This window comes from Priapulus caudatus, unplaced genomic scaffold, assembly GCF_000485595.1.
Source record: "Priapulus caudatus unplaced genomic scaffold, Priapulus_caudatus-5.0.1 Scaffold2816, whole genome shotgun sequence".
Taxonomy (NCBI): Eukaryota; Metazoa; Priapulida; class Priapulimorpha; order Priapulimorphida; family Priapulidae; genus Priapulus; species Priapulus caudatus.
Genome location: NW_014579877.1, coordinates 9,593 through 24,290, shown reverse-complemented (window position 1 = coordinate 24,290; position 14,698 = coordinate 9,593). Strand labels below are relative to the sequence as shown.

General features: G+C 42.6%; 1 protein-coding gene across 1 annotated transcript; it reads left to right on the top strand.

Moving 5' to 3' along the window:
* Nucleotides 1-10,261: 10,261 nt before the first annotated feature.
* On the top strand, nucleotides 10,262-12,215 carry LOC106819087. The gene is made up of 6 exons (XM_014823747.1): nucleotides 10,262-10,505; nucleotides 10,608-10,728; nucleotides 10,844-10,962; nucleotides 11,101-11,264; nucleotides 11,392-11,606; nucleotides 11,995-12,215. Exons 1-6 carry the CDS (start codon nucleotides 10,350-10,352, stop codon nucleotides 12,213-12,215), a joined length of 996 nt encoding a protein of 331 aa, XP_014679233.1. The 5' UTR covers nucleotides 10,262-10,349.
* The last annotated feature ends 2,483 nt before the right edge of the window (nucleotides 12,216-14,698 follow it).

Here is a 14,698-nt window from a genome sequence, read left to right as displayed (position 1 = left end):
GGTGGTCTGCCGCCCTCGCCGCCCTAGCTACCCGTATAGTCTGCGACTGAATAATCAGCAACAACAACCATTAAAAGAGTGACGCAAACGGCCGTGTCGATGCTTTATCGGCAAAGGAAGGCCTAGTGAAGTTAGCCTGCATTACAGCTCATCCATCATGATTCAGTCGCGATGCCTCGAGCGTCAACTCCATAATTATTGCATGCACTTGCGCTCGGCTGAGACACGTGTCCATATATGGCCACCGTTTATATTTACATACCGCGATTGTGAGGTCCCCGTCATCGCTGCGGGCGGCATGTTGGGGAAGACACTTCGCAGCCCCGCATCTTTTCCGCGCAGGCGGTCCCTAGGGGTACCATCTGCCGCGTTGCAGCAGACCACGGAGATGGTTTACACCAAAGGCGTATAGCCTCTTCCAGTTGATCTTTTCTCCCGGCGGCGCAAATTGCTTTGCCGTTATTTGCTTGCCGTAACCGCGGTGTTCCCGGCGGCGAATGGCCGCTGACACCTGCAACTCATGGACTGCAGCCGACCGAGCGAGCGACCTCTAACGTGATAGACGATGCCGCGTCTACTACCCTGGGCTGCCGGATGCTGGCTTCACAAAGCGGCGACGGTTTTTCTTACGTCCGATTCGGAGTTGTATACGACTGCGAATCAATACCGCGATTTAACTGCCAGCCTGCAACAAGAACCGTCACGTCGTGCCCGATGAAATATTTTACAACGCGGGTTGCATGTCCCGGCTTCGAAATCATTAGTTGGAGCCCACGCGCTGAACTGCTGGGCGCCACGTCCGTAGCGTAAAACATTTGTTTTTATCGGGTCCAGCTGATAGAACCGCGCACCTTGGTGCGGAGTGAGCGATAAGGAGGCTAGGCTTCCCGTCGTCATATTTCTAAAACCGAGAAGATTCTTAAACCGAAAATTAGAATTTAACGCTTACGCAAATCGATTATGAGCTTTCATGCGTTTTAAGGCTGAATTGTTATTATTGCTACAGATTGCGTCGGATCTTTACTCTGGGCAATTCGTGCAAGTGATGCGGCATTCATATCATTGTGCTCAGTGAGAATTTCTGTTGGGCCGGCAGTGTGAAGCCATTAGGCGTGGCGATACCATGTGCTGCGTTTCGTTACCAATCAGAGTAATTAGGTTGTCGCTAAATTTGTGTTACAGTTATATTCGATGGGGAATGACGGGATGCTTGTTTTCGTATGCATAAGGAGTCTCGCTCTAGTGAGACGGTGATTGCCACTGATACGAAACAAAGACCCGTGAATATATCTTATTTGCTTGGGGCTCTATTTTCGTCAGGACACGCGCGTGTCGTGTGTGTGTCGTGTCTCGTGTGTGGGTGTGTTGGTGTGATGTGTGTTAAGGTCTGTGATAGAGATTGTGTGTGTGTGTGTGTGGTTTGTGTTTAAATTGCATAATGTTCGCTTCACCGGATTCTGGATAAATCACGCCCTGCATTGTACTGGGCCTTTGTTTACTTAGTATCGATATTTACTAATGTATACTTGATTGCGTTGCCTGGTCTGCAGGTGTCATTAGATGCACGCTGTTATGTGCGGTACCCTACGTTTAAACAAATGATGGAGCTTAAGTGATAAAAAATCTATTAGCGCAGTACGGAGGAGGCCTAACGGCAGTTGTTTCTTAATCCACGAGGCGGAAAGAAGATAAGTGTGAAGAGGTAGTCTAACTAAGATTAAACGACGGCCCCTGTTGAAACGTCATGCGCGTATCACTGTTAGTTTGACAGCAGTCTTTTACCGGTAAGAAAAATGGGCTTGGGGAGATTAGTTAACAGGTGAATTTTAGAATCAGCGCGACGCTGAATCGCCATGATGGTTCATTCGTTTGTTGAAGGCTTCGAGAGGTAAATGTAACGCTGTGGTCTCTGCACACTGTCGCATTGAATTAGTAATCGTAGATAGATTGGTTGTAACATAGGCAGTAAGGCGTTTGGATGTTTAACGATACAGATGCAGAAGTAGTTAGGTTGGCGTTCTACACGGATAGGTTACGGGATGTTAGTGTTACAGAGATGGTTCAGCATATGCGGATCTTCCCGCTTCCAATTCATTCGGAATCAGGCGAGAGAGTGGTGTGTGATTTTGCGTGGAGAAGTAAATGGGAACTGGGCTGTGATTGACGGAGAGCAGTCATATATTAAAGATGGAAAGGCATTTGAGAGGGCGCAAACTGTTGAGACTGGAACGGCAGAGCAAGACGTTGCAGCTGCACGGGCAGCTGACTGTTTGTTTGCTAAACAATATATTCTTTAGTGAACACCAAATTCTGATACGTCCTTGCTTGAATTATTATATACTTTAAATTATAACATACAACCTACGGCCTCTACAACATGCAGGCAAGTAGAACATCTGATGCGCATGCCCAGGATTAGTAATTGCCCTCTTCATGCTTGAAACTATTTGTTAAAACTGTTAAAACTGATATTGAACATGTTTTAATACACTATTTCTTCATTAGCTAGAGTGTAAATTAGTTTTTAACATTTCATAAATCTAGCCATGCATTTTTACTTTACAGCAGATGAAATCGATTTACTGCCAGCCGCGCGCGGTCAGCCGGTCGCGCCAGTCCGGCCGATGGGCCGGTGGCACAATATTTTTCGATCAATTCGCATTTTTTTCAAGCACACATTTTCGTTATACACAGGGCCGCGATCTAACAAATTATGTGCAATCCGAGCCTATAATGATCTGAAATCACATATAGTTTATGTTATACACGGCATATATATGCTACTACATTGTTATGTATAATTATTGACGAAGAGTGATGTAACTCATAAAGGTATTTTACTGCTGGAGCTGGTACATAATGATATTCTGCTTAGCAAAGCCACACGAAACTGGTATAACAAGGAGTGGCCCGGATATCCATCCCGTTGGCATCCTAAAATAAGGGTACTAGATTATCTACCATGTGCATGGCATAGGAAGTAGTCCATACTATTACATTCCCTTCACCAAAGAAACGTTAAACCCAAAAATAGCATGCATTAACATATTGAATAATTGAGTAATTGGAATTTCGTATTGCACGTATTTATATGAGCTACGGTAATAAACTGAAGAATGTTTAATAAGAAGACATGTGACGTTGCGTCAATGCATGATCTCTTTAATTGCTGATACTGTACCAGAAACGATCGTCTGCTGCGCGGATGCAAATATAGTTAAAGTTTAACGGCAGCTTGATAGACGACACCTGTCTAAACGACGACGACACTGTCTGTCGTCTAGATAGACACAACTGTCTGTCTAGACGACACTGTTGTAAATATGCACGTCGCTGGAACCATGCATTAAAATAATACCACTGCATGAGAGTGAGAAGGCAAGTAAGAAGTTCAAAGTTGCAAGTTCATCATGTCAATTCTGAATTATTTTCGAAAGCGACCAAGGTATGTAAAATTGTTAAAATCAATGCAATATTTAATTATAAATATAGAATACGACATTCCGGTACGGAAAACAGCTGAATCGGTCCCGGATCTTTGTATCATGAGCGAGATCCAATCTGAAGGAATAATTGAATTGGTTGGCCGTAGCCCCCCAAGTATCTAGCCCCGCTCGTTCTAGTCACTCAGCGATGTCACTGTCAGTGAAAAAGTGGGAGAAACGATACGATTTCTGTTCATGGAATTCTAGGCTCTTTCAATTTAATACATCGGCAATTATACTACATGTTTTTTGTACTTTAAGGATAAAAGCAACCATAAAGCTAGGCCTAATTTCAGTTATTTTATTTCCTCAATCATACAAACAACTAATACAGGGCAGTTGTATTTACATAGGGGTAATATTACGCCATAACTTATTGTCAACGAAATGTATACCTCGTCATTTGGATAAGTTGTCATTTTTATAGGCGCCGTGCTATGCGACCGCGTTTCCGGACGAGGAGCGCTATGCCTACGCCGGTCCGACATCCATCCCACCTTTTAGATCTCACATCAGTGCAGCTGCGACACGGCTACACGCATGATTGCTGCAATGGGACGCTCTGTGTGATTGCTGTGTGTGCAGCTATGCGTGTGCAGACGAGAAGGCAGGAAGTTGGAATGTGTATGGTGGGACGCGTGAAGGGAGAGAGAGCCTCAGAGAGGTCGTGTGTGTGTGTAGAGAGAGAGAGAAGAGTGAGAAGAGAGAGAGAGAGAGAGAGAGAGAGCAGAGACGAGATAGCAGAGAGAGAAGGAGGAGGTCTGCAGCGGATGAAGGTAGGACAGGCCAGCTCAGAGCGTCTCGTTGCCGCAATTCATGCGTGTATGCCAAGTCGTCGCGATCACTGTGTGAGTGGATGTCCGCGACGCGGAGCCACTGCGATTTTTTTTATATCCGTATATCGGTCCCGGAATTGACGGAGAGGTCGACTGTATCTATACTTAAATACACTTGTCCTATGCGCGTGTGTCGTTCTGTTCAAAATATTAAAGTGTACCACTTCCAAACTGTCATAGGCCTATAATATTTAATAAATTCCCGCTAATGACATCGTGTTTCGAATCCCATTATGTTCTATTTTTTCAGGCAGTAATTTAATTATAATTAATTCCGATATTCATTATTTATTCATTATTTTTAAGTGATTCTGAAGATGATTCCGAGACTCCACAGATAAACATTACACCGGCATCGGTAGCTCAGGCCAATTTACCTGAAGTTGGGGCAACCGCATTAATTCGTTCTTCAAATACACAAGCTCCACACCAGCCAGCTAATTTTAAGTTCCCTCTTCGGAAATTTGGAAAAACGAAGGTAGTTCAGCGACGCTTCCAGTCGGAGTGGTTCAAGATATGGTCCTGGCTATCATATGACGAGACGAGTGATGTCGTGTTTTGCCATGTGTGTAAGTGTGCTCAGAAAGAAAATAAACTTTCAAACACCAAAGCTGAGACTGCCTTCATCAGTAAAGGGTTTAATAATTGGAAGGATGCATCGGTTTCATTTAAGGTACATTCGCAATCAGGTTGCCACAAGGAGGCAGCTGAGAGGACTGTCACATTGCCGAAATGTATAAAACGTATTGGAGACACACTATCAGCATCGTATTCGTCAGAAATTAGTAAGAATCGCGAAATGCTGCTGAAGATTTTTCAGAATGTTCGATTGCTTGGTCGTCAGGGGCTAGCACTGAGAGGTGACGGTGATGAAACAGACTCGAATTTTATGCAGCTTTTTAAATTGCGAGCATGTGACGACCCAGGCATGGATATATGGATAAAGAAGAAAAGTATTAAATATACAAGCAAAGATATTCAAAACGAAATACTGGGTGTTCTCGCTGCAGAGGCGACTGATAAAATTGCTTCTGATCTCCAAAAAGCCAATTTCTATACAATAATGACAGACGAAGCTACGGACTCGTGTAATAAAGAACAAGCGGTGTTTGTTATACGATGGGTTGATGAATTGTTGAATCCTCATGAAGAATGTGTCGGATTATATAACGTTGATGATATAACATCTCAAACAATTGTTATGGTAATGAAAGATGTTTTATTACGATATAGCTTGCCAATTAGTAAATGCCGTGGCCAGTGTTATGATGGCGCGAACCATATTATATATTTTTATATATATTAAAATATTTATATATTACCACATGTACTTCTTATTTCTTGCTTACTGCATACACAAACATGCAGAAATATGTTACTACTGCTGCAGGGTATAGGGTCTGGGTTTTATTTCCATAGTAGTCATCGTTCCTCATTCGTTCGTCTCTGATCTTGTCTCCGTCCTCGTCTCCTCATGTCTCGTATCGTCTCGTCTTCGTCTCGTATCGTCTCGTCTGCGTCGCGTATACGTCTCCATCATCGTCTCGTTCCGTTCCGTCATAAGTTTCCCTCATGTTTGCGTATTGCAAGTTGTTCGCTTCAACGTCGGTCATTCCAAAGTTGCCGTCGGCAAGTGCGTCATCTCAAGTTGCCGTTGTTCAGTCTTCATCGTCGCACTACTTCCTATTGCTGTCCTCTTAAATGAAGGACCGCGAAAGTCCCGTTGATGAGAAGAGTCGTGCAATTCCGACGAGTCGGTTGTGGACTCCCCCCTGTGCTGAACAATGTTATGTGTGTCATTGCTCTTTGTTACGTGTCATATGTCATTAATTTTTTATACAAACGGATTTCCAATATGACGACCTGTATCTTTGTTGTGCTGACCGATATTGTCCCTCTGCATTGCCCCTGCACAGGACCTTTAATTGTAGAAATCTCTGTAAATGTAAAAATGTTTCAGTTTTGATGTTATATGAGGAAAGGATACTAACAAAATAAATACATACACACACTCGCGCAATTATTCATTACCGAATATACTTAATAATTCCATAATTCAACCGGACCGCGAAATTACCACTCGCGAAATTGTCGTCAAGCATGATAATTTGGTCCATAAATTGAACTAGCATGATATGAACTTTTTGATTCTACAATGCTGAGTCAGCATGATTCTACGAAGAGATAGAGAAACTTCTTAACGAAGATTTTCTTTGGGTTCTGATGTACCGCGATATTAATTGTGAGATNAGTCTGAATGTGAAATCATACCGCATTGGGATCTAATATAGTCTCCTTGTTTTGGTTTAGTTCAATTTCAATTTCGGTTCGGTTGAGAGGAAATTCCAGATGATCGCAGTTATATTTCCGTGGATGTTATGCGTTTAAGAGCTGAGGCAGTTCAGTAATAAGTACCTTTCGGCAGTTTAGAACTCGTTGCAGGAATAATTGTTGGATAGAATGTACTAGGAGTAAGTTAGTAAAGTCCTTTGGCTGTATTGTGTCAGTGAATCCGACCACTATGGCACACAGTTCGGTATCGGCGCACGCATCGTTATCGCGCGTGTAGTGGGCCGTATTCGAACGCCGCGCACCGCATGCGCTTCGCCGCAGTATCGAAATTGTATCGTCATCGTGTCGTCCAGTGTCCCAACACGGTTTTTTTGGGGGGGGTTTGGGGGGCACAAATAAAAAAACAAAAAAAGATGACAGATTCTGTTGGTGCACAGAGCTTACATTCGTTTCGTGGCTGACACATCCTACATCATGTCCTTGAATTCATGACAAATTTACAATGCCTGACGGACAATTTCGCACAATGTTTAATTATCGCGTCGGTGAATATGAAATCATAGTATTATTCGTAGGAATTAATGGCGGCGTGGTGTATGTATTTATTTTGTGTAGTATGCCTTTAATCATATATAACAGTAAAAACTGAAACATTTTACATTTACCGAGATGTCTACAATTAAAAGGTGCCTGTGCAGCAAATGCAGAGGTGACAATTACCTCAGCACAAGGCAAAGTACAGGTACGCATTGGAACACCGTTTGTATATAAAATTAATGTACATATGACAGTAACAAATGAGCAATGACACTTCACATAACAATTCTTTTCAGGCACAGAGTCCACAACGGACTCGTGCGGACTTGCACGGACTCTCAACAACGGACTTTCGCGATCAGTCAGGTTGAAGAGGATGCAGCAATAGGAGGTGGTGGCGACGATGACAGACTTGACGACGGCAACTTTGGAGATGACGGACTTGTCGACGGCAACTTTGGAGATGACGGACTTGACGACGACAACTTTGGAGATGACGCAAACGATGATGGAGACGATGAAGGAGACGACGAAGGAGACGGAGACGATGACGGAGACGATGAAGGAGACGGAGACGATGACGGAGACGGAGACGGAGACGATGACGGAGACGATGAAGGAGACGGAGACGGAGACGGAGACGGAGACGATGACGGAGACGATGGCGGAGACGATGACGGAGACGGAGACGATGACGGAGACGATGGCGGAGACGATGACGGAGACGATGACGGAGACGATGACGGAGACGATGACTACGATGGAAATTACAACAGACCCATGTACCCTGCAGCAGTAGTAACTATTCTGCAAACAATTGCTCTGCTTGCAGGGTTTTATATAACATCCGGAAAAATCGCAAAAAAGTCAATGGAACAACTTCTCCGCATCATGAAAGCCATTCTGCCCCAACCAAATTTACTACCACACACATTCAAACAACTAAAACACATGATAAACAACATTGCTGGAAACATGACAGACATATACATGCATGCATCAACGACTGTATACTATTCACGCATCAATATGAACATCTTGACACTTGCCCACAATGCACTGCAGCACGATACACACACAATGGACAGCCACGAAAAATATTTACATATTCACATCTGACAAAATTTATAAAATCACAATTCAAATGCTTCAACTTTGACTCACTTATGACACTACACAGACACACACACTACATTCCAGGTACAAGAATATATGACATTCATCAAACACACATGGCAAATATTATTCACTGACCCTTATGACATAATAATTAGCATTGAAATTGATGGCTTCTCCCCTTTTGAAAGAACAAAAAATTACTCTATCTGGCCAATCACTATTAAATTCTTAAACCTTCCGGCCCCCATTAGAAACAAATTTGAAAACAAGTTCCTTTACGGCATAATTCCCGGCCCAAAAAGACCACAAAACCTTTCAACGTACCTTCAACCGTTAATAGACGAACTTGTACACGACATAGACATTACGGATGCAAATACACACCACCACCTCGTTAACGTCAAGCTGCTCTTCACTGGAGCCGACTATGAAGGCCACTCTTTAGCGATGCAACTGACTGGAGTAGCCAGCTACAGCAGCTGCATGAAATGCACCATTGATGGAAATTACTTTCCTGGTCTCAGGAAAGTAATTCATGCCGATAATAGGAGGTGAGTCACCATCAGTCAATGTTAAAGGTATACAAATCTTTTCAATACACGTATCGATGCTGTACTAAATAAAAATTTTACCATTCATTCATATAGTTTCATAAACTTTTAAATAGGTTCCTACCAGCTGAGAGCACCCTCAGACATGCAGACAGAGGCCTTTTTCTGGCTGGCAATATTTTGACAGCCAACGCCGAACTACTGCCACCACCAGAACACAAAACAGATGCTGGCCAAAGAATTGCAGCTGCAGAATACATGGCAGCACAACACATTGGTATTAGCCCTTTACATACTATACTCAAGCATTCATATTTTGAAAGTATTTCAATTATGAAATGTAACCACATATATCTGAAACACATTTTTTTAATTGTGCGTTTTTGAGTAAAAATCTCGAACTAAAAACTTTCACGTAAACTTTGTAAAAATAATGAAACATTTTCGTTGGGAAAGAGCTTTGCTTTTAATGAGTTTGCTGGTTGGTGATATATTGAAATAATCCTTTTTACGAACAGGCAACCGAGACGAGATGAGGCGGATAAGGCGAGATAGCGGAATAAAAAAAGTAACGCACCTCCAACGCGTTCCAGGCTTCAACCTAGTTTGCAGTCCAGTAATTGATGCAGTGCACAAGATTATCAACATTCTTGGCTGCATCATGAACCTGCTACTCAAGCGCCAACCTGACGATGGCAGGAGAGTGCTATTGCAGGAGCAGGCCTTGGGAAGATTCCCTGAAGCATGGGTAATTAGATTGTTTTCATGCAAAAAAATTAATTAACATTGGCACAAACATTGCATAGGCTACTGATGCCTTTCAAAATTACATTTTCTTTCATGTTATATAATATTTCTTGAAAATAGATGCAAGGCGACGAGGAAGATTTGCCGGATGCTCCTTGGAACTTGTCAGCTGAGGAGAAAATGATTGTTGCAAGGCGATGCCAAAACATCCGTCCGCCAAAAACATCATCCTATCGCTCCTCAGCTGACCTTGTCAACAACCTTGAGTTCAATTCTGCGCAGAAGCTAGAGGTATAACAATTTAAGCCTACATTATTTCATATGTAACAGTTCAGTTTACAAGTTTTGATAACAAAATTGTACTTTTTACACCAAAGGCCCTCACGAAAGGTGTCCTAGTGTACTGCCTGCGGGGATGCCTCGGAATTGTGCAGCGGAACACCATAATAAAGTACTGCCAGTGCATCCAGCAGCTGTACTTGCCTGCATCACAGGAGCAAACGATAGAAACCAAAAAACTACTGGCTGAAACGATGGCACAGTTTGAGAAAAACTTTCCTGCATCAATCCAGGTTTGAGACTAACAACTGAGCATTTATGAATGCCATTTTCTACGACAATTTCTTTAAAAAAAGACTATCTCGACATCATCTGTCTAAGACAGAACTTCTATCATGCAAGCTGCACCATCTGACAGTAATTGTAATTTTAGGTTGATAGCCTGTCGGGCTAGTGTAAATCCAATGTTATCAGTTTGAAATATTGTTTTGATATAGGTGACTATGATGCACTTGCACCATCACCTGGCAGACCAGGTTCTGAAATACGGCAACCTGTATGTAACGCATTCTTTTGGAATGGAGCGATTCATTCAAGAAATAAAAAGAATCTGCACAAGCAGAAGGAAAGTGGAAAAGGCCATCATGAACAAGTACCAAGTATGTAAAGCATTCCGAGTGTTAAGCCAGTGTAACTATTTTAATACAAAGAGTTTTAGTCATTCCGAAATATGTACTAAAAATACACTTCTATTTTACCAGTTCTTCAACGTCTATGGTATGGTTCGTCACAACGGCATTGGCCATCTACCCGAGCCACTGAGAGACCTAGCGGTCACAGAAGAACGTATAGAAAACTATTTGCAGGCCCTCTACAGTGAAAGTAAGTAAATGGCACCCTTTTTTAGTTTACAGTTAAAACGAAATGACACACAAATGCACATTAATTACCAAGCAATACTACAAGCTAACAACTGGACAACCCTTACTTCCTTCAGATGCTGACAACCATGATGAAGACGGCTCCATGAATGCCTCAATGAGTTACATGGACTTCATGGAGCGAGCAGAGGGTGCGCCACTAAGGAACATCTCTGCTCTGCATGGACGTTCTCGGGTAACCCTTAAGCATATATTATATAAGTAATCTATAAGTGTTATTGCACAACATATATGGCTACATTCACTATGTATGATTACATTGCATGATAAATAAAATTACAATAAGCTTATGCATAATTTAATCATTTAACAGGCTATACAAGCTGATGACAGCTTACATGGAAAACTCGACGAGTTCGTCCAAAATTACGTAGAGCGTGCGGGTGCACTCGTAGAGGCCTACGAGGCCCAACGATTTCCCGCGACAATCCGGGGCGAGTGGGAGCCACCTTGCCACCTGCGGATACCGCACTACGAGTAAGTAGATAAATAAAATATAAAAAGGTTAATTTCGTTCATATATATGTTGAAACAAACAAAACATTAAACGTGTACAGTAAATTATAAAATTTTGTAAATTTATGTTGATCAATTACATTATCAGGGACATTCTCCGTGGTCCTCCGCGAGAGGTGACGGAGTTTGCGAGGGCAGTGATCCCACATCCAGATGAGCAGCGCCTCTACAAGTTCTGCAGCTACTCTCTGGATGGGCACCACTGCGGATCGTACGTCCAAATGGAATTTTCCGAAGCGGAACATGGTCCAGCAGCTCCGAACATGATAAATGTAGGCGGCGAGATCAAATATACCTACATAGGTAAGAGAAAATACATATATAGTTTGTATCAGAATGAAAGCAAAGAAGGTGTCCATTTTTGTGCGATTCAATATAATTGCAGGAACAAGGAAAACAAATTATACTGACAATTAACCAAGGGCGTAGCCAGGAATTTGGATTGAGGGGGGGATCGAGCGAGTGGTGGTCTGAAATTTTTTTTCAAGTTAAATGTAACGAAAAAATGTAAAAAAAATATTGATTGGGGGGTCCTAGGCCCCCCCCCCCGGACCCCCGTGGCTACGCGCTTGCAATTAACACAGTCACTTAGTTTAAATTAACACTACCAAGCCACTTTAAATATATGTTACTTGGACAACTCTCTAATCATACTAAAAACTTTGCGTCTGCTTTGTCATTTGCTCTGCAGGACAAATACAGAGGTTTGTATCGATGACATTCATCGAGAAAACCTTTGAGGTTGCCGAGGTGACGTTCCATCAGAGACCATCACAAGACGAAGAGACACGCCAGTGGCTCGCACCCCTTGCCGTCACTCCATCCATACTTGTGCTCGTTGAACACCTAAGAGGCACACAAGTATGGGTGGCACAAGATGAATATGGGGTGTGGTCACTGGCAAAGGTCTAGTGTCCGTCGCCTGCTATAGGAATACCGCTTTTGTTCGCAGCAGTCATTTTCATTGTGACGGGATGAGGTGTCTCCTCTTCGGGCAGGGAATTCCAATCGCTGACGGTTCTAAAGCTATAAATGCTTTCTTTTTGAGTGTATGATATCTACTTGCCGTTTATACACTATTGTATCTAATTAAGACATTGTGTGTTGCTATCTAGTTTTAGCCATGGGTATTGGTTGTCCATTAATTGTATTTACCATGTATAATCGCTTCCAGACCTCGACCATGTTACCCCGTTTTCTTCTGTATAAGCGGCAGTTAATGTAAGCGGGCTATAGTACTAGAGCTATAGTAGGTATGTTAGTATTAGTAACTTATCATTCTTATAGTTATCATTTCTTAGGTCTTTAAAAAAGTTATCAACATATTCTTTTGCAATTATTGCTTTGATTTGGGCACACGAAATGACATTGTCACCTGTAACAAGAATTTGCTTGAGATGTTTTTAGATTAGTGTGTATATTCATTATTATAATACTATTGATTGTAACGTGAAATTGTTATGTTCTACAGTACAAACAATGAACTACGTCTTTTTAGTACTCAACACTGTGTATTTTGTGTCTTGCTCTTATACTATTCTAGGACGTATCAGTGATAAGTTGCATACCATTTGCATCATCACATGTCATTTAAATAACGATATAAAGATAATAATGTCATAATAAAACATGGTAACTTACCAATCAAGCAAAACCACCTCGTGACAATAAGGAAAAAGAGCGCGAAAGCCGCGAATCCATAACCGGTAGTGACGTCATATACTATAAACGCCATCAAGCGTCTTTTCGCATGAATTTCAGTGTCTTCGTAATCATTCGAAAATTGTTGAAAAAGCCGTTGTTATAGCGTCCATTAAGCGTCATTTCGGAGTCAACCCGGCCATTCTGAATAAAACTCTTCAAAAAGACGCCATTTAGACCAATATTAGTCGCGCATCAAAAGACGCCAGAAAGACTCTCGCGGACGGACCATCAGTGATATAGGCCAACCAGGCTGTGCGACAGATTGTCTATACAGCCTGATACCCTTCCATACAAAAAACCTATCACCTCTGCAGATCTACATGAATAATTCTGTATATCTCAAATATAACTATTCTATTACCACCTTTGACTTGCCTCGTTTGAAATATGAGCGTTAACTCGCAGTTGTCGTCCTTTTAAACTAGAATGTAGGCCTATCTCTTAATTCGCGGTATAATCTGCAAATTCTCACAGCACAAACTTTCAACACGAATATTCAACCGCCATGTTTTACAATGCGCATGTTAAAGATTGACTACTGTACTAAACAAAAGTTGAGCACTGTACTTGACTCAGCCAGCTAGCCGGTAGGTTTCGGCTTCGCCGTTGATCTCAAACGTTAGCTGGCGTTTCTCGATTGTCAGTTGTACATCTGAGAGTGCTGGTGAAGCACTGTAAACTACATGTATACTGTGTACGCTGTTTACTGCATAAGTACTCTATACGCAGTTGATATAATAGTAAGTTACTGGAAAGGCTTGTGTCGATGTATGTGGTTATGCCTAGAGCATTAAAAGAAAGACGTTTCTGTGTACACCTGCAATCTGTGTTAGAGTTTTCTGAACAATTTGGTACCGAAACCCGGGAATTTCTGTGCGTGCATGTATGTATACTGAAGGGGCAGGCACAGAGCGGACTGTTTGAACAGGTATATGACGGTGTTTCAGTCCGCCGTCTAGACAGGAGCTCTCCCAGAGTTTACTTTTGATACTGTAAAGTTACCATAACATTATGTCAGTCACTGCTTTGAAGCGTAAGAGGGCGGCTGCACAAGGTTGGGTAACGAGAGCCACACGTGCAATAGATGTGCTGCTCGAGAAGAAAGAGATAGACGCAGTTATATGGAATGATGCCATAGAGAACTATGACAGGCGTATGGCTACGCTGAACGCTGCACAGACAGAGTGGGAACTCGATATTCCAGACGAGGAGCTAGATGCTGACTTGGATGCAGCTGAAGCATTCTACCAGTCTGTGCGACCACTGCGGCAAGCGGCTAGCCGCGTGCTACAGAAGCTAGGTGAACAGGCCTGCAACAATAATGATGCTGCTTCCAGTCACCACAGTGCTAGTTCCCTTGCAAATGTGAAGTTGCCTCGCCCAGAGCTGCCCAAGTTTCATGGTGATGCTCTAGAATGGCAAGCATTCTGGGACGAGTTTGCAGCATGTGTAGATGCATCGGAGCTACCTGATGTAAGTAAGTTTACCTACCTCAAGTCTCTCGTCACAGGAGAGGCAAGGTCGACTATACATGGTTTGACCCTCACCAATGCCAATTACGCAACGGCGTGCCTGCTCCTTAAGGAAAGGTTTGGCAGACGAGCGCTGCTTCTTAATGCCCACATGCAAGCGCTGTTGTCACTGTCTATGACAAACACAGGCTCATGTACTGAGTCGCGTAGGAAGCTGCA